The following is a 23,734-nucleotide window of genomic DNA, read 5'->3' as shown; positions in this document are numbered from 1 at the left end:
CCCCTGAACATTGACTCAGTGTCACGATCGTCGTCAAGGAAATGACTGGACCAAGGTGCAGCGTACATTATTTTATTTATAATGTCACCAACAAAAACAAACAACAAAACGAACGTGAAACTCTGTAAGGCGATACATGCTACTAACAAAGACAACAACGCAAAAATGAGAAAAGGAAAAAAGGCTGCCTAAGTATGATTCCCAATCAGAGACAACGATAGACAGCTGTCCCTGATTGAGAATCATACCCGGCCAAAAACAAAGAACCAGAAAGCATAGACTTTCCCACCAGAGTCACACCCTGACCAAACAAACAGAGAATAAAAGGATCTCTACAGTCAGGGCGTGACAGTACCCCCCCTCCCAAAGGTGCGGACTCTGGCCGCAAACCTGACACTATAGGGGAGGGTCCGGGTGGGCATCTATCTTGGTGGCAGCTCCGGTGCGGGGACCCTCGCTGCAGGCCCCCGACTGGGGACCCTCACTGCAGGCCCCGGACTGGGGACCCTCACTGCAGGCTCCGGACTGGGGACCGTCGCTGCAGGCTCCTTGTCATGGATCGTCCTACAGGCTCCGTGCCATGGATCATCACTGGAGGCTCCGGGCCATGGCTCATCACTGGAGGCTCCGGGCCATGGCTCATCACTGGAGGCTTCGGGCCATGGATCATCACTGGAGGCTTCGTGCCATGGATCATCACTACAGGCTTCGTGCCATGGATCATCACTGGAGGCTTCTTACGTGGAGCCAGAACGGGTCTCACCGGACTGAGGAGACGTACTGGAAGCCTGGTGCGTGGAGCTGCCACAGGGCTTACCAGGCTGGGGAGACATACTGGAGACCTGGTATGTGGAACCGGATCAGGTCTCACCGGACTGGGGAGATGCACTGGAAGCCTGGTGCGTGGAGCAGGCACCAGATACACTGGGCCATGGAGGCGCACTGGAGGTCTCAAGCGTAGAGCTGGCACAACCCGTCCTGGCTGGATGGTTATCTTCGCCCGGCAAATGCGGGGCGCTAGCACAGGATGCACTCGGCTGTGCAGATGCACTGGAGACACAGTGTGCAGAGCCGGCGCAGGATATCCTGGGCCGAAGAGATTCAGCCATGAGCGCTGAGGTGGCACAATCCATCCTGGCTGGATGCCCACTCTAGACCGGCCAATGCGAGGAGCTGGAATATAGCGCACAGAGCTGTGAACGCGCACTGGAGACAATGTGCGCTTCACCGCATAACATGGTGCCTGACCAGTACCACGCTCCCTACCGTGAGCATGGGGAGTTAGCTCCGCCAACCTCCCTGTATGCCACCCCAATTTTGGGGGGGGAAGTGGCCTCCCGGTCTTCCTTGCCAGCCGTGACCCTGTGTAACACTGGACCCCTTTACTAGCTGCTTCCGCCTTCCTCGCTGCTTCCACGGCAGGCGATCCTTTCCAGCCAGGATCTCCTCCCACATCCAAGATCCTTTTCCTTCCAATGTCTTTCCATGTCCACTCTGTCTGCTCCTTCCGGCCATGCTGCTTGGTCCGTTTGTGGTGGGTTGTTCTGTCACGATCGTCGTCAAGGAAATGACCGGACCAAGGTGCAGCATGGTAAGCGTACATTCTTTTATTTTAAATGTCGCCAACAAAAACAATAAACAACAAAATGAACGTGAAGCTCTGTAAGGCTATATATGCCACTAACAAAGACAACAACCCACAAATGAGAAAAGGAAAAAAGGCTGCCTAAGTATGATTCCTAATCAGAGACAACGATAAACAGCTGTCCCTGATTGAGAATCATACACGGCCAGAAAGAACCAGAAAGCATAGACTTTCCCACTCGAGTCACACCCTGACAAAACAAACAGAGAATAAAAGGATCTCTACGATCAGGACTTGACACTCAGTACTGGTACCCTGTGTATATAACCAAGTTATCATTACTCATTATGTATTTATTCCTTATGTTATCATTTGATTCTATTATTTTTCTCTACATTGTTGGGAAGGGCCCTTAAGTAAGTATTTCACTGTTGTTTTCGAAGCAAGTGACAAATAACAATTTATTTTATTTTGTTGATATTAACTCCAGTTGTTATTTTGTGGAATTCAAACAGAAGCATTCTATATGTATTAATCAATCAGTATTTTTGTTGACCTATTAAAAAAATATATACATTTTTTCAAAAACAAGAAAACAAAACAAGTAAAATAGCCTCAGAGAAGTCTGGTGCAATTTTTATTGGTTCAGAGAAGAAAAACATGTCCTGTGTGAAAATCTTTTGGGCACTTGTTCCATATCCAATCTTAAAAGAGAACTTCCTCTCCCTCTCAAGCCTTTTGAGAATATTATGAAAAAATAAAAATGGCATGTTTTTTCCCTCCAAAAATGTCAAGTAAAAAAACTTAAAGAATAACTTTCATAGTTTAACAAAATAATAAATATGGAGCACTCTTCTCTGTACAGAGACATAACATTGACTATCTATTTATAAAAAATATGACTTCAGTGCATTTTCTTTGCAAAGCGCTCACTGTTCCTTCAATATACCACCTCATATACCATATTTTAGAATACCCTGACATCAATGCAATGGCCTTAAAGGGATAGTTTGGTGTTTTGGCAATTCATTATTATGTCTCTGTATCCAGTATGAAGGAAGGTAGAGGTGCTGTAGTTTTGTGAGCCAATGCTAACTAGCTTATTGCAAAGACTGGAAGTCTTTGGGTACAGCTAGTTAGCATTGGCTCACGAAACTACCTCTAACCCCAAACTATCCCTTTAAGGATACAAACAATCAATCATCACGCCACACAGGAACCCCTTCCTGGAAACACAGAGTGTAAATCAAAACTTCACAGCCTTTTTTCTTTGTTGTCATCTCAAGACACAAACACAGAAAGAAAAGGCACAAGTAACTACAGTTTAGGTAATAGTGGACAAAGAGACAAAACAAATAAATGTGAATTTATTGTTCATTAACGATTTTGGTCATTTACAAATGTATTCATATTTATTTGACATATATATTTAAATATATATTAAGATAGCAGTATCAATAGAGATACAGGTAAGATCAAGAGATTTAAAGAAATCGTCAAAAATAAAAAAGTGCATTTTATAACAAACCTGAATATTGCAGAAGAACCTGAATATTGCAGAAGAACTAACATTTAAGTTAACAATTGAATTGAAAACTGTGTAAAAACAAAGCAATACAAAACCCAAAAACAAGAGTTGCAACAAAAAGCGTAAAGGATGCATGACGTATCAAAGTGCTCTGGCCTTGATTGGTTGAGTCTCCACCTTAGGTTCTTCCTCTACCAATTCTGAACCAGTCGTTCTGGACCGCAACCCTGGTGGCTCCTGCCTCTCAGACAGCTATCCAATCCTGTGTGTGGGAGGGGGGACTGGCTGACTAGGGGGATGGTCCTGCCTGGCTGTGTGAGGGCCATCATTTTCTGGTCTCTCTCTCAGACCTGTGTGAGTGGGAGGAGCTGTGTAAGCTGTCCTTTTGCATTGTGTTTATCATCCCTGGGTCCATCCTACCCTGGTGCGAGGTGGAGGGTTTGGAACATATGGGTGGGGTTATACTGGGAATGCATAGCCCTGATTGGCTGGCTCCTACTACTTCCTGGCTGTCAGACCAGTGGTCCCCAGGAGTTCAGAGCCCTTGAGTTATGGGGGTCCTGCACCTGGGGGTTTCCCTCCTGGTCTGGCCCAGTAAAAGCCCCTCCATTGGGGGAGAGGAGGTTGAGGTGGGGGTAGTGGGGTGGGAACGGGGACGAGCCTGCACCATCTGAATGCCCCCAATGGGGATCATCAGGTAGGGCACCCTGGCCTGCTGGGAGTGCAGAGGCAGGTGGCTGAAGATGCGGTCCATGGACTGGGACTGGGCTTTAGGGCTGTCAGTGGGGGACAGACGGAAAGCTGGGGGGAATGACAGGCAGGGCTCTGGACCAATCTGCCCTTTACTTGGTGTTCCTATCCTCTCCTGTATGGGGAGCAATTACCTCATCATTACTTCACACAGTAGAACAAAACACTGAACATGTTTTCAAATTGCCTTTGGCTAAACTGGGCTTCCAATGCAGATTTTAAAACACAGTGGAGGGGAGCAAGCAAGACGCAACCACAGGCATTAAACACCATCAGCCGCGAGCCCGATGATAGGAAAAAAACTCTCAAAAGTACATTTACAAAGTGTTGCATGGTTAGGTCTCTGCTATTCTCATATAGTGAGTGTTAGCTTAGTACCAAAAGGGAAATTACTCTGCAATAAGATGTGTTTACTACTGACCATTACTGACAATGTAGTTACAGTGCCTTGCGAAAGTATTCGGCCCCCTTGAACTTTGCGACCTTTTGCCACATTTCAGGCTTCAAACATAAAGATATAAAACTGTATTTTTTTGTGAAGAATCAACAACAAGTGGGACACAATCATGAAGTGGAACGACATTTATTGGATATTTCAAACTTTTTTAACAAATCAAAAACTGAAAAATTGGGCGTGCAAAATTATTCAGCCCCTTTACTTTCAGTGCAGCAAACTCTCTCCAGAAGTTCAGTGAGGATCTCTGAATGATCCAATGTTGACCTAAATGACTAATGATGATAAATACAATCCACCTGTGTGTAATCAAGTCTCCGTATAAATGCACCTGCACTGTGATAGTCTCAGAGGTCTGTTAAAAGCGCAGAGAGCATCATGAAGAACAAGGAACACACCAGGCAGGTCCGAGATACTGTTGTGAAGAAGTTTAAAGCCGGATTTGGATACAAAAAGATTTCCCAAGCTTTAAACATCCCAAGGAGCACTGTGCAAGTGATAATATTGAAATGGAAGGAGTATCAGACCACTGCAAATCTACCAAGACCTGGCCGTCCCTCTAAACTTTCAGCTCATACAAGGAGAAGACTGATCAGAGATGCAGCCAAGAGGCCCATGATCACTCTGGATGAACTGCAGAGATCTACAGCTGAGGTGGGAGACTCTATCCATAGGACAACAATCAGTCGTATATTGCACAAATCTGGCCTTTATGGAAGAGTGGCAAGAAGAAAGCCATTTCTTAAAGATATCCATAAAAAGTGTCGTTTAAAGTTTGCCACAAGCCACCTGGGAGACACACCAAATATGTGGAAGAAGGTGCTCTGGTCAGATGAAACCAAAATTGAACTTTTTGGCAACAATGTAAAACGTTATGTTTGGCGTAAAAGCAACACAGCTCATCACCCTGAACACACCATCCCCACTGTCAAACATGGTGGTGGCAGCATCATGGTTTGGGCCTGCTTTTCTTCAGCAGGGACAGGGAAGATGGTTAAAATTGATGGGAAGATGGATGGAGCCAAATACAGGACCATTCTGGAAGAAAACCTGATGGAGTCTGCAAAAGACCTGAGACTGGGACGGAGATTTGTCTTCCAACAAGACAATGATCCAAAACATAAAGCAAAATCTACAATGGAATGGTTCAAAAATAAACATATCCAGGTGTTAGAATGGCCAAGCCAAAGTCCAGACCTGAATCCAATCGAGAATCTGTGGAAAGAACTGAAAACTGCTGTTCACAAATGCTCTCCATCCAACCTCACTGAGCTCGAGCTGTTTTGCAAGGAGGAATGGGAAAAAATGTCAGTCTCTCGATGTGCAAAACTGATAGAGACATACCCCAAGCGACTTACAGCTGTAATCGCAGCAAAAGGTGGCGCTACAAAGTATTAACATAAGGGGGCTGAATAATATTGCACGCCCAATTTTTCCGTTTTTTTTTTTATCCAATAAATGTCGTTCCACTTCATGATTGTGTCCCACTTGTTGTTGATTCTTCACAAAAAATACAGTTTTATATCTTTATGTTTGAAGCCTGAAATGTGGCAAAAGGTCGCAAAGTTCAAGGGGGCCGAATACTTTCGCAAGGCACTGTATGTGGAGGGATGGCTAATTACATCAAATTTTGTAACTGACAAAACTACAGGATCACCAAGTGAATTATATACATAACTTACCATTGAACCCACCTGTCTGCGATCGCTGGCCATCATACTGGGGATGTCCCATGGCAAACGACTGGGAGACCTGCGAGGTCTATGTTGCACCCCCAGGGACGAGGGAGAGGCCCGGGCCCACAACACCCGATACTGGTTAGGGGACAGAGGCCGCAGGGGGTACAGGGGGGATAGAGCTCTGATGGGGGATGGTTCTCTCTTGGAAGAGGGCGAGAGGTGTCGGTTGGGGGAGGCCAGCTCCAGTCTGGGGGAAAGGCTTCGGATGGGAGAGCAGCTCTCAATGCTAGGGGAGAAGGCCCTGGGGGAGGCGTCCCAGAACAGTGCCCTCCGGCTTTCTGGAGAGGAAGCACGCCCGCTGGGCCACAGTCTATGGGTGGGAGAGAGCTCCTGGCTGAGGCAGGGATCTGGCTGGGGTTCTGGGGCTGAGGGGTCAGGCGTGCCCTGCTGGGACCGTCTTCCGCTGCTGGAGTGCCCCCATGTGGACAGACGGCGGTCGGGTGAGGAGGACGGCTCGTTGTGAGATGAGTACTCCTCTTCATCATCCTCGTCATCGTCCTCCTCTGAATCATCCACGTCAGAGAACTGGTGCTCATCCTGGTCCTCGGAGCCAGATAAATGCTCTTCAATATCTCCTGATGAGAAAAGGGGAAAACTTACACTAAGCCTAATTCTCCAAACTCCAGTCCTCCAGAATGCACCTAAATTAACACAGTTGTGTTCAGTAGTCACGAAATGGAAGAAATCAGTCAGAAACAGAGTGAAACGGGGAGGTACTATCTGAACTTGTCCAATACGGAACACTTGGTCTAAACTAGTTCCAGATTGAAAGGCAAGACTGAAAACCAGCAGACAATGCAGCTCTCCAGAAACTGAGTTCACCTAAGTCATTATGGATTTACAGTGAGCTCCAAAAGTATTGGAACACTGACACATTTGTTGTTGTTTTAGCTCTGTACTCCAGCACTTTGGATTGGACTATGAGCTTCAATAAAAATACAATATGTTTATAAACACTTCTACATAAATGTGGATGATACCATGATTACAGATAGTCCTGAATGTATCGTGAATAATGAAGAGAAAGAGAAAGTTACAGAAATTTAGACACACAAATATGCTAACCTCCCCTGCCATTGTGAGAGGTTAACATGTTTTTGGGGTATAATATTTGTGCGTCTAACTTTCTCACTGATCATTATTCACGGTTCATTCAGGACTATCCCTAATCATGGTAGCATCCACATTCATGTAGAAGTGTTTAGAAACTGCTATTCTTATTCACAATAAAAGTGACTCCAAAATGACACAATACATTATTTACCATTCTACTGGGCAAAATAAATTCTGACCACAACTAAAACAAACAGAAAATGCATCCAACAAGTTTGTAGTCACAAGTTTGTAGTCACACGAGTCACAAGCCTGATGTAATCATTGCATGCTAGGTACATGGGTCCAAATACTAAACTTTTGACTACTTTAAAATACATAAGTAAATTTGTCCCAAAACTTTTGGTCCCTGAAAATGGGGGGGGGGGGGGGGGGGGGGGAGAACTATGTACAAAAAGGGCTGTAATTTTTAAACGGTTCACCCTATTTGGATAAAATGACCCTCAAATTAAAGTTGACAGTCTGCACTTTAACATCATAGCCATTGTATCATTTCAAACCCAAAGTGATGGAGTACAGAGCCAAAACATAAAAAATTGGGCACTACACCCCAATACCTTTGTATATAAACACACACTCATACACACAAACTCATGAAATGGGCACAAGGACCAGGACAGGGTGACTTCCTACCCAACATAACATTCTATCAACCTGATGCTATAAATAGCGAGCAGATTGGCAAGGTTTGATTTAATGGAATCGTGCTGCTGTTCCCATTCATGAAGTCTAACAGCTGGCATTTGAATGGAAGGGTTGTTTGAATGGGCTGTCCTTGGCTCAGTGTTGAGTGCAGTCTGCTACCGGGAGGGATGGAGAGAGGGATGGGTGGCATTGAGCCTGCACAGAGAGGGGGTGGATGTGAGTGTCTGGAATGCTGTTCTTTATAGGCCAGGACTGCCGCCTTGAAAACAACACTGTACATCTCTCCCATCCTGCACCAGAAACAGACTCTATGGAATGTTTTCGGCCATGTATTCTTCATGTATTAATTTAATATTTGTAATTTCTCTTCAGCACAAGAGTAAGGAGAATAGCAACATATAGCCTTACATATAGCTTACATATAGATACAAGGCTAGCTATCGTGTCAGGTTTGAGGAAAGATGTTTGATGAGTGAAGTTTCCTCCCTATGGTATTGTACCTGCTTCCTCGGTCTCCTGCTCGTCCAGTGAAGACCCAGACGTTCCCATTGACTGGCACTTCTTCCCATGAGCCTTGGACTTCATGTGCTTGGTAAGGTTCCCTATGAAGACAAGGAAAACAAGAACAGCAAAGCCACATTAGACTGAACCAGAGCAGGGTAGATGAGGAATAATTGATGGTGGGGAGAGAGACCGGAGTACAACCAAATAGCCGAGCATAACAAGGTTTTCAAAATTCTGGGAACTTTCAATAAATACCCATTTTTTTCCAAAATCTTGGTTGGAAGATTCCCGGAATCAGGAGGGAATAAGCAGGAAATCCAGAAACCTCCAACCAGGATTTCTGTAAAACCAGGGAATTTATTGAAAGTTACCTGCATTTTGCAACACTAAGTCCGAGTCGTTTTTAGATGGAACATCACAGCCCGCCGATGGGGAAAACCACCTGTTGTTACCTAGGTTACCCCATTGGCTCACAGCAAAAAACGTAACCTTTTTCAAACTGAATTTTCTTGTCGGCTTGTTTTAGTCAATTACAAAACTACATTTAAAGAAAAGTACAACATGTCTAAAGATTACTTTTCAACATTGCCTACTCCCAAGCATTCTCATTACTAAAAGTAATATTGTAGGACATCCCTCATGCCCCTTTTCATGACTCAGGAGGCATTTTGCCTTCTGGTAGGCCGTCATTGTAAATAAGAATTTATTCTTAACTGACTGTTATTTGCCTAGTTAAATAAAGGTTAAATAAATCAAACATTTGGGGAAAAAATGACGGTGATAGCAGCCAAGTGAGTAAGTGCTAGCTACCTACTGACCGGAACATTATAAGCTAGCAAAAACCAACATAAACAAACAGACAACACAGTTACAAGTAGTGAGTGGAGTTACAAACAGACTATACTAAGCTAGTTTAATGTCTTAAACGTGATGAAATGTTTTTCACACACACATAGCTACAGTGCATTCGGAAAGTATTCAGACCCCTTTACTTTTTCCACATTTTATTTACATTACAGCCTTATGACTTGGAAAAGCACACACCTGTCTATATACGGTCTCACAGTTGACAGTGCAGTGTCAGAGCAAAAACCAAGCCATGAGGTCAAAGGAATTGTCCGTAGAGCTCCGAGACAGGATTGTGTTGAGGCACAGATCTGGGGAAGGGTACCAAAACATTTCTGCAGCATTGAAGGTCCCCAAGAACACACTGGCCTCCATCATTCTTAAATGGAAGTTTGGAACCACCAAGATTCTTTCTAGAGCTGGCCGCCCAGGGAGGTGACCAAGAACCCGATGTTCACTCGGACAGAGCTCCTCTGTGGAGATGGGAGACTCTTCCAGAAGGACGACCATGAAGCACTTCACCAATCAGGCCTTTATGATAGAGTGGCCAGACGGAAGACACTCTTCAGTAAAAGGCACATGACGGCCCGCTTGGAGTTTGCCAAAAGGCACCTAAAGGACTCTCAGACCATGAGAAACAAGATTATCTGGTCTGATGAAACAAAGATTGAACTCTTTGACCTGAATGCCAAGTGTCACGTCTGGAGGCAACCTGGCACCATCCCTACAGTAAAGCATGGTGGTGGCAGTATCATGCAATGGGGATGTTTTTCAGCGGCAGGGACTGGGAGACTAGTCAGGATCGAGGGAAAGATGAAAGGTGCAAAGTACAAAGAGATCTTTGATTAAAAAAACCTGCTCCAGAGCATTCAGGACCTTAGACTGGGGCAAAGGTTCACCTTCAAACAGGACAACAAACCTTATCACATAGCCAAGATCAATGCAGAAGTTGCTTCGGGACAAGTCTTTGAATGTCCTTGAGTGGCCCAGCCAAAGCCCGGACATGAACCCAATCGAACATCTCTGGAGAGACCTGAAAATAGCTGTGCAGCGACGCTCCCCATCTAACCTGACAGAGCTTGAGAGGATCTGAAGAGAAGAATGGGAGAAACTCCCCAAATACAAGTGTGCCAAGCTTGTAGCGTCATACCCAAGAAGACTCAAGGCTATAACCGTTGCCAAAGGTGCTTCAAAAAAGTACTGAGTAAAGGGTCTGAATACTTATGTAAATGTGATAACAGTTTCAACTTTTATTTTATAAATGGTTTTTCCTTTATCATTATGGGGTATTGTGTGTAGAATGATGAGGATAATTTCTGAATACTGAATACTTTCTGAATGCACTGTACATGTAGCCTACTTGGGAACCAGACCCCATATTTTCCACGCCAAATTGCCTGAAGCCACAGGGCTCTTCTCGCAGGCTCCATTTCCTTATGTTGGAGCATTGCGAATTTACCTGGTTATATGTATATTGAACAACACAGCAGTTTTCCGGCATGTTTTGTTATTTCTGTATAATAATAAAATTGACAGTTGGCTCTTTTACAATGGGGGTCAATGGGGAAAAATGTTTGTTTTCCCCAATTTGTGGGCGTGGTCAAGAGGAATTCCTTCTTATGATGTGAATATCAACTTGGAGTATAGCTAAACTGCTCAACCATATACAAAGACAGAGTGACACTGATGCTGTATGACTTGGGTCCTATTTAGAAAGGTCACACCTCCTCCTCCTCCTCTTCCTCACCTTTGGTTTTAAAGGCAAAGTTGCAGTGTTTGCAGACATAGGGCCGGACGTCTGTGTGTGTTCGAATGTGCTTCCTTAGCATGCTGGGCTTCTTACAGCGGATCCCGCACTCTCCGCACACATACTTTCCTCGGCCACGACCCCGCACATACACATACTCCTCATTAGACTTGTATCTGATGGGAAAGAGGGGGAGAGGGACAGAGAGAGGAAGTGGGGGGAGAGGGAATGATAAAAGAAAAACAAAATACATAGAGTTAAAAGTAGGTCAAATCAAAATGTTGATTTGATTTGATTTGAAAAGTAGGTAAAGATTGCTCCCTGGGCGTACTCTACACAAGGCACTCTTTACATCAGAGCGGGGTAGCCCCACCAAACCCCTGCTTCCTCTAAGTCCCCTTGTAGTTCTCTCTCTCCAGCCTGTCTATGCCCGGCAGGCAGGCAGGTAGGCAGAGAACCCAACCTTTATCCTAAGTTTGGGTGGCTCGGCCAACAACATCAGCAGCTACAGAGAGGGATGCCTGACTTTAGTCAAATAGACAATACATACAAAATCCACCTCTACATTTAGCTCTACTCCTCTATAAAAGACTAGTTTATATTTTGTTTTTAATACTTATGGAAATACTATGCACTACCCAACCTGATGTACACTTATCTTTAAATACAGAATTTGTTATACAGTATACTTTATCAACATGAATAAAGATCAGTATTCGCATTGAGCTCCAATGAGGCAACAACAGTACTTTGAACTAGAGGTCAACCGATTATGATTTTTCAACGCTGATACCGATTATTGGAGGCCCAAAAAAGCCGATACCGATTAATCGGCTGATTTTTATATATATATTTGTAATGATGACAATTACAACAATACTGAATTAACACTTTTATTTGAACTTAATATAATACATTAAAAAATCTATTTAGTCTCAAATAAATAATGAAACATGTTCAATTTGGTTTAAATAATGCAAAAACACTGTGTTGGAGAAAATAGTAAAAGTGCAATATGTGCCATGTAAAAAAGTTCACGTTTAAGTTCCTTGCTCAGAACATAGGAAAGCTGGTGGTTCCTTTTAACATGAGTCTTCAATATTCCCAGTTAAGAAGTTTTAGGTTAGACAATACATACTATTGGATGTTCTTATAGGCACTATAGTATTGCCAGCCTAATCTCGGGAGTTAGGCTTGAAGTCATAAACAGCGCAATGCTTGAAGCACAGCGAAGAGCTGCTGGCAAACGCAGGAAAGTGCTGTTTGAATGAATGCTTACGAGCCTGCTGCTGCCTACCACCGCTCAGTCAGACTGCTCTATCAAATATCAAATCATAGACTTGATTATAATATAATAAACACACAGAAATACGAGCCTTAGGTCATTAATATGGTCAAATCAAAGCAGCAACAACTGATGGTGATAATGTCATTGATGGAATGCAACAGCGTTTTGAGTCACTATTGTGAGTGCAGGCACATGGCATACACCCAGCAGGAGAAACTGGACAAAATGTGTTAAAATTACATCACACTGACAATTTCAATCCGTTTCTGGTTGTGATGATGCTGGGCATGAATGTGACTACGAATTATGGTACTTATTTTCCACCATAATTTGCAAATAAATTCATTAAAAATCCTACAATGTGATTTTCTGGATTTTTTTTCTCATTTTGTCTGTCATAGTTGAAGTGTACCTATGATGAACAGGCCTCTCTCATCTTTTTAAGTGGGAGAACTTGCACAATTGGTGGCAGAGTAAATACTTTTTTGCCCCACTGTATAACATTCTATTAGTTGCAAGAATATTGTAGAGTAATTTAAATTGAAGAGGAATCCGGTGTTGTTTTGCGTATCAATTCATGTGCCATGGAATCTCTTCCCAACTATTTTGCAATTTATATGGCACAGCTGTCAGTTTTTGGTCCTTAAATGAAATTGGTATATGTTTTTATTTATCACACTTTTCTTTAACCATTTATGTTCTTTAATACAGGGCCGATATACAAGTTCCTTACTTTTTCCCCCTTCTACTTGCCTCTTCCATTTTTGTGGTAATGCTGCAATTATTGGTTGTAATTTTGGGTAGAGCAGACATTTCCATACATCTGTGTTAGCTGCATGTGTGACATAACTCCACCAGTCCTATTTATGATATCATTCACTAAAATATACCTTTTTAAACATTTATTCGATAAATACAGTTTTTTTAATCAATTAGTATATTTGAATTTAACCACAATATTTGTTGTACTATTTGTTCCGTCCTTTTAGGTGGATTAAACTGAAATTGCAACCAACTTTCTAAGGCTTGTTAAAAAAATAAAGATATTTTGGAGATTATTTATTTTTTCAAACAACCGAAAGTGAGCAGGTGTAATCTGAATAAAGGGGAAAAGGCCCTTCCTGAATATAGGATGAGACATTCGTACCAATTGACTAGAGAACCAGTTTGGATTGAACTATAACTTTTGTATGACTGATGCCTTTAGTGAGAGGTCTAATGCTTTAATATTTAATCATTTCTGCCCACCGAATTCATATTCGTTATATAAATAGGCCCTTTTCATTTTATCTGGCTTGCCGTTCATATAATTTAAAAAGCAGGGTCACTAGGTGAAGGCAAAACCATAAGCAAATAGGTAAACTGTGATATAACTATAGTTAATCAGGGTGATTTTTCCACAAATAGACATGTATTTTCCTTTCCATGGTAGCAAGATCTTATCTATTTTTGCTAACTTTCTATAAAAATGTATTGGAGTGAGATCATTTCTTTCTTTTTGGATTTGTATACCGAGTATGTCCACATCTCTGTCAGACCATTTAATTGGTAAACTACATGGTACTGTAAAATGTGCATTTTTTAGTAATCCAATATGGTACATTTATCATAATTTGGTTTTAATCCAGAGAGGAAAGCACAAGTATCTAGAGCCTCTAAGAGGCAGTGGAGAGACTCTAATTGTGGTTTGAAAAGAAAACATGAATCATCAGCGTACAATGACACCTTAGTTTTTAAGCCACGGATTTCTAATCCCTTAATATTATTGTTTGATCTAATCTTAGCAGCTAACATTTCGATGGCAATAATAAATAGATATGCCGATAGTGGACAACCTTGTTTTACTCCTCTAGATAGTTTTAAACTTTCTGAGATGTAGCCATTATTTACTATTTTACACCTAGGGTTACTATACAGAACCGTAACCCATTTTATAAGAGATTCCCCAAAATTGAAATGTTCTAGGCATTTATATATAAACTCCAGTTGTACTTTATCAAAAGCCTTTTCAAAACCAGCAATGAAAACCAGGCCTGGTGTCCCCTCTCCTCCATGTTTGTTTGTGTTGCAAAATATTGCCGTAAAGACTGATTTGCGACAACAAAATAAACGATAGAGCATAATATGAAACGATAGACGTTTTTCGATCGTCACACGATATATATCGTCATATCGCCCAGCCCTAATCCAGACCTTATGAAAGTGCCCAGTATACCCTTAATCCTGTAATAAATCAAATCTGGTGATACATAACTTGATATTTCTGCCATCCATTGTGACATTTCAATTAATGGCAATGCATTTCTTAAATGATTGGTTACAGTTTCTTTTGTTAAGTATCTAGTATCAACCTTTCCAAGCAAACAAAAACAGGGAGAAGGGAGAATCTGTAAACATGCTGAGATAAAACAGCCTTCATAAGACCATAATGAGTTTCTAGAGTTGCATAACATATGAGTTTCCGATAGCAGCTGCCAATGTTCAGCTATTGGTTGGGAGACGACTCCTTGCCCGTCGACTCCCATTTCTGGGTGTCAAGCTTAGAATAGACTCCTCGACTCCTAAGATTCAGTATTTTTGCAATGGAGGAACCATTCTTTTTGTAGTGTACTAAGAGAACATAAACTCTCGCATCTTTCACAGCAAAGAAAGAGCGAACTACTGAGGGAGAGAGAAAGGGATGGAAGTTGCACAGCCAGGCATAAGTAGGCATGTCGGCTACCAGGCAGACAGTCAGAAGCGTGCAGGTGATCAAAATCTGTCGGCTATAGGCATGCTGTATTTCACAATTCCTTGGCTTGCAATGTCTTGAGCAAGTTCACCAAAGTAGAGGCTATCAATAAGTAAGCTGAGCTATTCTACACACAACAACTGAAGACCAAACACACACTAGCATTTTCATAGTGAAGAGAAAGAGGAGCAAGCAAGGGAGAGAAGTTCGAGGCAGGCAGACAGCCAGTCAGAACCGTGCGCATAGGCTATATCTTGGCAATCTGTATCTAGCAATGCCTCATATATTCACCAAAAGTATATTCAAGTATATATTATAGGCTATCAATGAGTACGGCTAAGAAATTCCTCATAGTGGAAGTGAATTGAAGTTGAACATTGCCAAATGCATAAATTAAATTAGGCCTAAATGTGCAATAAAATGTATTATTATTTAATGAAACCCTGGCTGGCTGTTGATGTCCTAGATCAGGGCTCAGAACTATCTTCCTGTAGGTTTTAGCTCCAACCCCAGTTGTAACTAACCTGATTCAGCTTATCAACTAGCTAACTATTGAATCAGATGCGCAAGATTAGTGTTGGAGTGAAAACCTACAGGATGGTAGCTCTCCACGAACAGGGCTGAAGAGTCCTGTCCTAGGAATTAGATCGCAAAACAGGATCTCCACTAAACTTTTTGGAAATGGCAAGTTCAGTTTCTCATCCATGAACACGGTCAAGTGCAAATATGATTCAGCAGCTCAAATCAGCAGGATTGCTATTAGGAAGGAAGTCTACCATAGATGGATCGCTAAAATAATGATTACGATCACAATTCATACATTTAAATATTATGGGAAGACCTATACATTTGGAAGCCAACCACATTTGGAAGCCAAGCACAAGTTATCAGTATAGCCTATTATCGCCTTGACATGACTTTGAAATATCTTCACGCCAACAACAAAAAAAACTCCAGGCTTCCGTCATAAGAGTCGAATTCAATTAGAAAAATTAAGAATTACAGGGGGCAGTTTTGAAAAACTAATCCTGTGTGAATTCCTCTGGAGTAAAGCACATGCTTGGATAATAACTTCAAAACCAACGTATCTAGTATAGGGCAATAACATGGCAAAGAATACGCTTTATGAGCAGAGTGCACTGCATCATCCCATGGGATCAGTCAAGGCGGTGCATAACAGAAATATCACAGAAATATTCAAGTTCCTACACATCACCTTCTATATTCAAACAAAATAGCCCTTTTATAGGCAAATGGGCAGAATCATGCTCATGTCAGTCCTCTAGAATACAAATGTAGTCAGCAACTCAGCAACAATGAGGTGTATGTGTGTGCGCATCTGTTTCAGCGTGTTTTGGGAGTCGAGCAAGGGTTGACTCCTATGACTCTAAATACGACTCCTACAACCCCAAAAATCCTGGAGTCTTGCACCAGTATGTTCAACTCTCCCGTGCTGGTCCAGCCAGCCCTCCAGAAGCTTTGCCTTCACACAGCCTGTCCGTCTGCTTTGTGGCGTCGGCGCGGTCCTAAATCCAGCCAAACAGCCTACCCACCTATTATGCGTGGGAATACTTGGGAACAGATTACCAAAATGAAAATCACTTGAAGCTGACTTCCTTGTGTTTTTACAGTCTTTCATGCCCTCCCAAAAATATAAAAAAAAAAAAGTTTTATTTATTTTCCTCAGACAAATTGGTTGGCCATATAAAACCACCGCCAGTTGGGGAACCCTGATTTTATCTGTATGTATTAAACACATAACTTATTTTCATTATATTTAATGGATTCATTCCTTTTATATTCCAAAACTGAGTGATCATGCCTCAAAAAACATGCTAACCTCTCACCATTACAGATGGTAAGCATTTTCGGGGGTATTTACACTATGCCTCTAACTTTCATTACTCATTATTCATGATTCATTCATGTAGATGTGTTCGGAACCAACTATATGGAATTCTAATTTTTCAGATTTGCTAATTATAACAAAGCAAGCTCTCTATATTTGAAAATGATATGGTGATTTGTGGAAAGCTCTACTCCTATATATTATTTTGGCTGGAATTATCATTCTTCACAAATGTTATAATAAATCAATGTATAAGTAACAATTTTATGAGAAATCATTATTAATATCCTAAAAGTGTCAATAATTAGATCACAAACAGCATTGTATAAGCTTAATCACTCACCCCCCACCCCTCCGCCCACACACACCTCTGTTGTCCATCTGTCATTCGTTGTAAAAACTTCTCTATCACACATCTTTCTATCAACACCTATCGGTTTGTAATTCTGTCTCCATCTCTTTCGCACACATGCATGTATGTCCTTGTCTGTCAGGAAACTAAATGTTTAATGTTTCCTTCTATATTACCCTCTCTCCACCATTTCCCCTCCATCTTTCCCTTTCAATTCCATCTCTATCACACTATATTTTACTGTGCTCTTGGCAGATCACTATCTGTTGGCTAGACTGCAGCAGCTGCCAGGAAAAGGCAGCTTTGTGAGCTGCGATCAGAAGCAACAGTGAGAGCATATTCTGCAGTGGGAAGACTCTCACACACCTCACAGCAATTAGTCGTGTTCAATACCCACACCCAATTATTGCCTTTACTCAAGAGACTTTAGGTGATTTCTTTCCTACAGTACAGTATGTACAGTATGTACAGTACAGCAGCTAAACTTCAGTTGCTCTCATGTCATTGAGAGGAAGGTATACCAACACCCATGAGAATCTCATAAAACACATCTGGTGGGATGCTTTCTGCTTGTCTGCTGCACCACACAAATCCCAACCCTATTCAACACTCCACTGAAAATCTACATTTTCTACCAGCTGTGAATGGGAAAGGCTCTGCTGTCGGTATAAATGAGGTCCCTGGGGGCTAGCTCACCTGTTTCTCTGTTATTCTGGAAGACTGAATTGTAAAACATTCTCCACTGCTTTGTTTCCCCTTATAATGTGTAATTTATATTTTGAGACTCAGCATTTGGTGGCAACTCTGTGCTTTCTGGTACTGCTACCGTATCTGAATACAATGACTCACATCTACTGTATTGCTACATCTCTACTGCCTTTATCTGACAGTAACCTTGAATATCTGCATGATGAATTTTGCAGAAAAATCTATCTGCTCATAGAAAACTCCACTAGTATTAGTTGATCCGGGCTTACCCGCCCTCGAAGATTTGGACACGGAGAGGTTCGCTCTGTTTGGAGGTGGAGGGCCCTTGCACCTCTCTCTTCTCCTTCTTCTCCTCCTTCTCAGGCTGCTGTGGTGGCTCCTTCACTTCGACAGGGGTGCTGGGTGGGGTAGCATGTACCTACACTCAAAGACAGATACGGGCAAATTCACCAACGCACCCTGACATCTTGGTTGGCAATGATGATATACAGTACATTGGAACAACAATTAATGTCAAACATTTCATGTATTGGTTGTGTATAATCTAACAGCATAGTGTCTGGTAATTTCCAGCTGTGAAGTTGTGGGGTATGCATGATTCTATATAATTCATAACTAAAACTGAATCAGGGGTTTTGGTAGTTTGTCTAATTTGCCCATGCTGTGGTTTGCTACATATTGAATATTGCTGTTATATTTACCTCTGAAATGTGGGGCTTTCTACTGCTGGCAGGGACCACCTTGCCTGTCGCCGGGGTTAGAGCTGTGGCCATGGTGTAGGTCTCTGAGCTGTGTTTCTGCTTAGAGCACAACAGGGACAGGGCCAGCTTGGTGGACAGGCCTGGCAGGTTGGGGTTGTGCACGCTGATGCTCCAGGAGGTGTAAACGGAGGTTAGTGGCTCCCTCTGGGCAGAAGGGTTGGGCTTCACGTAGTTCAAGTAGCACCAGCTGACTGAGGTGGTGGTGTGGAGGCTGGGATACAAGGGGGCTTTGACTCGCTCAGGACTCTGGGGTACAAAGGACGCACTCACTCCCTGGCCCTCATTTCCCTTTTCTTTCTTAGGTCCAGCCTTCCCTTGCATGTCCCTCTCTTCCCTGTGCCCTTCTGTGTCCCGTACATTCTCTTCCTCCTCGACTTTCACAGTTACTACTCCTATCTGGGCCCTTTCCGGCTCTTTCTTTTTGTCTTCCCCGACTTCCAGTTTTCTCCCAGAACCCCTATTTTCCTCTTCCTCACCCTCCTCCTCTTCCTCCTTCACTCGTTTCTGCTGGCACTGGGCCTCTGTGCTGAGCTCCAGACTGGCTGCAGGAGAGAGCATGCGTTTGTTCCCTCCAGCCCCCAGTGGCTCATAGCCCTCTCCGGACACAGAGCCCAGCTCCAGGGGTAGAGACAGAGGCAGGTAGCTCTTGAAGTCCGGGGTGGGGATCTTCAGGTAGGACCTCTGCAGCTTTTCCTGCTCCAGCTGGCCCATGATAACCATGGCCATGCAGCAGATGGGCTCCTGGGAGCGGGCTGACGCCAGGATCTGGGAGAGGGTAGTGTACAGGGCACTGGCGTAGGTGATCATGTTGGTCTGGAGGCGCACTGGCACCATCAGTGACACGACTGGCGTCAGCTGTGCCAGGCACGTTGCGATGACAAGCGGGGGATGGTGGCAGGGCAGAGGGACTAAGGACTGAGGAGCTGGGGCAGGGAGAACCACGGTGGAGGGCATGGGGAGCTGTGTGGGGACTTGGATGGTGAGCCCAGGAGAAACAGGGAGGTATACAGCCTGGCCAGCCCCAGTGGGGTACTGCAGGGAGAGCAGAGCTGAAATAGGATGGAGGGGCAGGCCTAGGCGTTCTGCCATGTGAAGCTGCCCTGGGTGAACTTGTATGGTTGGAGGGGAAGGGTGTGTGTGTAAGAAGGCTCTGTGGATGATGTGGGTGGAGAGGACATCTGAGATGGCAGTGGTGACCGGATGGAGCTGGGCTAACTGGCCAAGAGGGAACCGATCATGCCCAGTTGGTTGCATGGGGAATGGGGAATGGGGCTGGTGGAACAGCTGTACGGTCTTCCCTATGGCTTCCGGGCTGAGCATAGAGGTGCTGGCTTCAGCTGGGTGGAAGGAAGGGTGTCTGGTGTAGGACGGGTCTGGCTTGGTGCTCCCTGGTTGGCCTGAGTGGCTGGCCACGGCCCCTTTCTCGCGGTCCGGCTCACCGAGGGTGGTGTGCTTCACCAGTAGGCACTTCCTCCTCTCCCTCCAGGCTGAAGCAGACTGCTGCGGGGATAGGGAACCGTAGTCAAAGGATTTGCTCCTGGTCTCCACGATCTCATCCGTGTGCTGGGGGCTGACCGGGGCCTGCTCCGAGGCTGAGCGCCGCATCTCTCTTTGGGGTTGGTATTGTTGGTGGGGGCCAGAGGGCACTGTTAGCATGTGGGAGCCCTGGGTGCTGCTGGAGCCCCAGGGGGAAGGCTCAGAAGGTTTTCCCCCAATGTCTTCAAAGAAGGCAGAGCGGCTGGGTGAATGGGAAATGCTGCTCTCTTGGCCGGGGCTCTGGGTCCCCAGCGATACCGACTCAAAGCTGGACTCCCCGGAAGACTGGGCAGCAGCCTCGGCTAGACGGAGACGCTTCTTCTTTGGTGGCAGCTTCTCGGCGGGGAGCTGAGCCATACTCTGGCTGCGCTGAGGCCACTGGAACTCCTCTACCACTCTCTCTGGCTCCTTGGACGAGGATGCCGTCGCCATGGGCGACACTGACACCATATCAGCATCAGGCTCCACCGTCACTAGGATCTCTGGCACTTGGATGTTGTGCTGGCGGACCAGGCGGGACATGGAGGGCGATGATTTTGGCTGCGGCTGTTTTTGCGGTGTTAACTGGCTCTCTCTAAGCTCTATAGACTCCTGGCTCTCCATGGATATACTTTTCTGCTTCTCAAAGGAGCTGGTGTGCTGGATGACCGAGATACCCTTCCTGTCTTGCTGCTGCTGCTCAGCCTGTGAGGGAGCACCTGAGAAGGCCTTAATCTGCTGCACCCGGTTTGGCACTGCAGTGGTGGTTGCGGGGCTGCAGATCACAACAGCTGTAGGCCTGGGGCTAGGAGGATCCTCCTCCAGACTCTCCTCTTTCCTCCTCTTCCTCACTGCCATGGCCAGTGCCCGGAATTTATAGTGCATCATCTGGGGGCGGTCATCCCGGAACGCCCCATCCACCTCTCCTCTCTCCAGCTCCTTTATTGGCTTGCCTGTGCAGAGACCCCTGTGGGCCTCGTAACTCTCCCTTTGTTTACAGCGGACTCCGCAGGTCTCGCATTCATACAGCCTTGGACCTTTGCGTTGCTGCTTCCTGGTTAGGCCAATTTCTGTAGCTGCGGAGGAGGAGGGGCCAGCCTCCTCCAGGCTTAGCTCAGCCCCGAGGGGCAACTCGATGGCGGGCTGGCGCCTCAGCAAACGGTACTGCCCGCCCACCCTCATCTTGGCCACCACGGCCTGCTGCTCATCAAAGGAGTGGCTCAAACGAGAGAACCCCCAGGGAGAGGTGGTGGAGTGGTTTCCCTGGCCTGCTGAGGTGGGCATGGAGTGGCTTCTCAGCAGAGGCAATGAGGAGGAGGACTTCTGGACCCCCGATGGGCCCACGTCTTGGATATGGGGATGGAATGATTGGCCTGCCATACTGGGACCTGGGCTTTCTCCCTTAGGCTCAAACACATAGGGGTCTTTGGGGGAGAAGAACTTGGGTGACTCCAGACTACTCTTCCTGGAGAGCGAGGAGCGCCTGGGCTTGACGCTGTCGATCTCGCTGGTGTCCACAACCGCCTTGTTGATGGTGATGAGTTTGGTGATGTGCTCGATGACCTGCGTCTTGGGCATGCTGAAGGGCATGCTGCTCTTCTCCTCCATCCCCGATGAAGAAGAGTGGGCGCGCTGCTGATGGGAACCGCGCTGCTGCCCTCCAAGCCGCCCATACTTGCCCAGGATGATCTCGGCATAGGTTTTGGCATTGGGAGGGCTCACCTGGGAGTCAGCTCGGCTCATCTCAGAGCTCCTCGAAAGGGAGAAGTAGCCTGACTCTTGGCTGCCTTTACTGCTGGGGCCCAGTGAGGAGGAGGTGGAGGGAGGGTCGTCCGGGGAGGCCATGGGGCCACGCTTCCTCTCGCTCAGCCTCATGGCCAGTCTCTGCTTCACGGCCTGGGAGTCGTCAGACCTTTGGCCCTCCTCTTGCCCTGACAGCGCCAAACTGCTGCTGCTCTTCTGCTTGCTCAGCCTCTCCTTCCTGTACTGACCCGTCTCCTCCTCAGAGTCTGTGCTCTCCCCCTCCGTGGGCTCCTCGGGATCCTCTCCCAGGGCGCTCATCTCGGGTCCGCTCAGGCTCAGCTCGTCCCGGCTGGATGCCAGGCCTGCCTTGATGCGGTGGGCGTGGGACTTGCGGTGCTTGTACAGGTTACTCTTGGTCTTGAAGGAGAAGCCACAGGGGACGCAAGGATAAGGCCTCTCCCCTGTGTGAGAGCGGATGTGTTTCTGGAGAACGCTGGGTTTGGTACATGGACGGCCGCAGTAAGTGCACACGTACTTCCCCGGTTTCTGGAGCTTCCTCTCGCCTCTTTTAGATGGGCTGCCCTCTAGGACTTCCTGTTTGGGCTGGGACTGCACCCCCTGAGTGTTATGGCCTTGGGTAGAGGAGGATTGTAGGGATAAGGTGGAGGGGGAGGAGAAGCTGCCTCCTGAAGGACCTGGGGTGTCTGTTGAGAGCTGACATGCTGCTTGGGTCTTGTGCTGATGCTGAAGCCTGAGAAGCAGGTCGCTACGTTTAGGCTTGCAGTGGTGGAGACATCCCAGGCCACCGTGGACGGGGCGGGGGTTGGATGGCGGTTGCTGTGGCTGAGTTGGACGGGACCCTGTGGGGGGCTCAGCGGCCCCAGGAGAAAGAGGCTGCTGTTGCCTTCCGGATCGCTCCCCAACAGCAGGGTGGCTGGGCTCCGCCTCCATAGAGTGGGGAGGAGGCCTTACAGGCACACAGGGATTGCCTCAGGGAGCAGTGCGCCACACAGCCTCATGGGGCTAGCCACAGTGCCGCAGAGATGCCTGGGACGAGGGAACATCTAACGGAGTACCTTTTTTTATGAGCAGGCCAAAAGTCATTCAAGAGGACCAAATAAGACATAATTAAAAAGTGCCCCAGAGCAGCATAGAGGATGTAGGTAAACATAGATTCGCTCTCATCACAGAGTAAGTCTGAGCCATTGTGATAGGTCTTCACTGTGGACTGGGAGCTAGATGAGGGTTTGGCTTGGCATACAGCTGGACCGTTCTGACACTGTGGCTCTGGTGAGTAGAAACCTCTGGGTCTTCTCTTGTTCCTCTTAGGCCGTCTCTGGTCAAACCTAGTACCTCACTGGATCTGCAGAAACACAGAAATAAGCAGAAGTGAATCACAGAGCTTAGGCAGACCTGACAAAATACACCTCGGCATTAGTTTCATCATTATTAGTTGTGACTCGTGACACTATCGATGACTAGGTGGCCAGTCCCTAAAGACCCCAAAAACAGACTGTCATTTAGGCCTAGTCAAAGCCCTGTGACCAAACACTGACTCTCACGTTGATATTGCTGCCACAAATCATACCCTGACAAATAAGGCCACATTTCCTTGGCCTGATGAGTGGAGGAAGTGCTCTAATGATCACATTAGCGAGGTAATTGCGGTAACACTGTGTTATTGCTCTGATCTATTCTTGCTCTACCTGTATACTGGAGTCTCTGCCACATACAGAAACGGTCTATTTCAGTGTACTTGGCTACCCTGTAATGTTGTAACGTGCAACATCCAACATAATACCTCCTAGTTCCAAAAAGAGCTCAGACACAGTGAGAGAGAAAACTCTACCACACCACTGCGTATCTATCTACAAAC

General features: G+C 45.5%; 1 protein-coding gene across 3 annotated transcripts in view; it reads right to left on the bottom strand.

The window, feature by feature from the left end:
* Nucleotides 1-1,592: 1,592 nt before the first annotated feature.
* hivep3b (HIVEP zinc finger 3b) overlaps nt 1,593-23,734 on the bottom strand; it is a 90,260-nt gene continuing 68,118 nt past the window's right edge. For 2 of the 3 annotated variants that reach the window (XM_020453179.2, XM_031793091.1), the window contains exons 2-7: nt 18,541-23,221; nt 18,109-18,257; nt 10,912-11,087; nt 8,315-8,416; nt 6,000-6,631; nt 1,593-3,978 (exon numbers count right to left, since the gene is read on the bottom strand). In XM_020453179.2, the coding sequence (XP_020308768.2) occupies nt 3,649-3,978; nt 6,000-6,631; nt 8,315-8,416; nt 10,912-11,087; nt 18,109-18,257; nt 18,541-22,809 (5,658 nt within the window). In that variant the 5' untranslated portion in view covers nt 22,810-23,221 and the 3' untranslated portion in view covers nt 1,593-3,648. The remainder of the gene's footprint in view (nt 3,979-5,999; nt 6,632-8,314; nt 8,417-10,911; nt 11,088-18,108; nt 18,258-18,540; nt 23,222-23,734) is intronic. The other variant, XM_031793093.1, reaches the window with a different exon arrangement.

Source organism: Oncorhynchus kisutch, linkage group LG2, assembly GCF_002021735.2.
Source record: "Oncorhynchus kisutch isolate 150728-3 linkage group LG2, Okis_V2, whole genome shotgun sequence".
Lineage (NCBI taxonomy): Eukaryota > Metazoa > Chordata > Actinopteri > Salmoniformes > Salmonidae > Oncorhynchus > Oncorhynchus kisutch.
The sequence above is the reverse complement of the archived record's forward strand: the minus strand, read 5'-3'. Positions and strand labels throughout refer to the sequence as shown.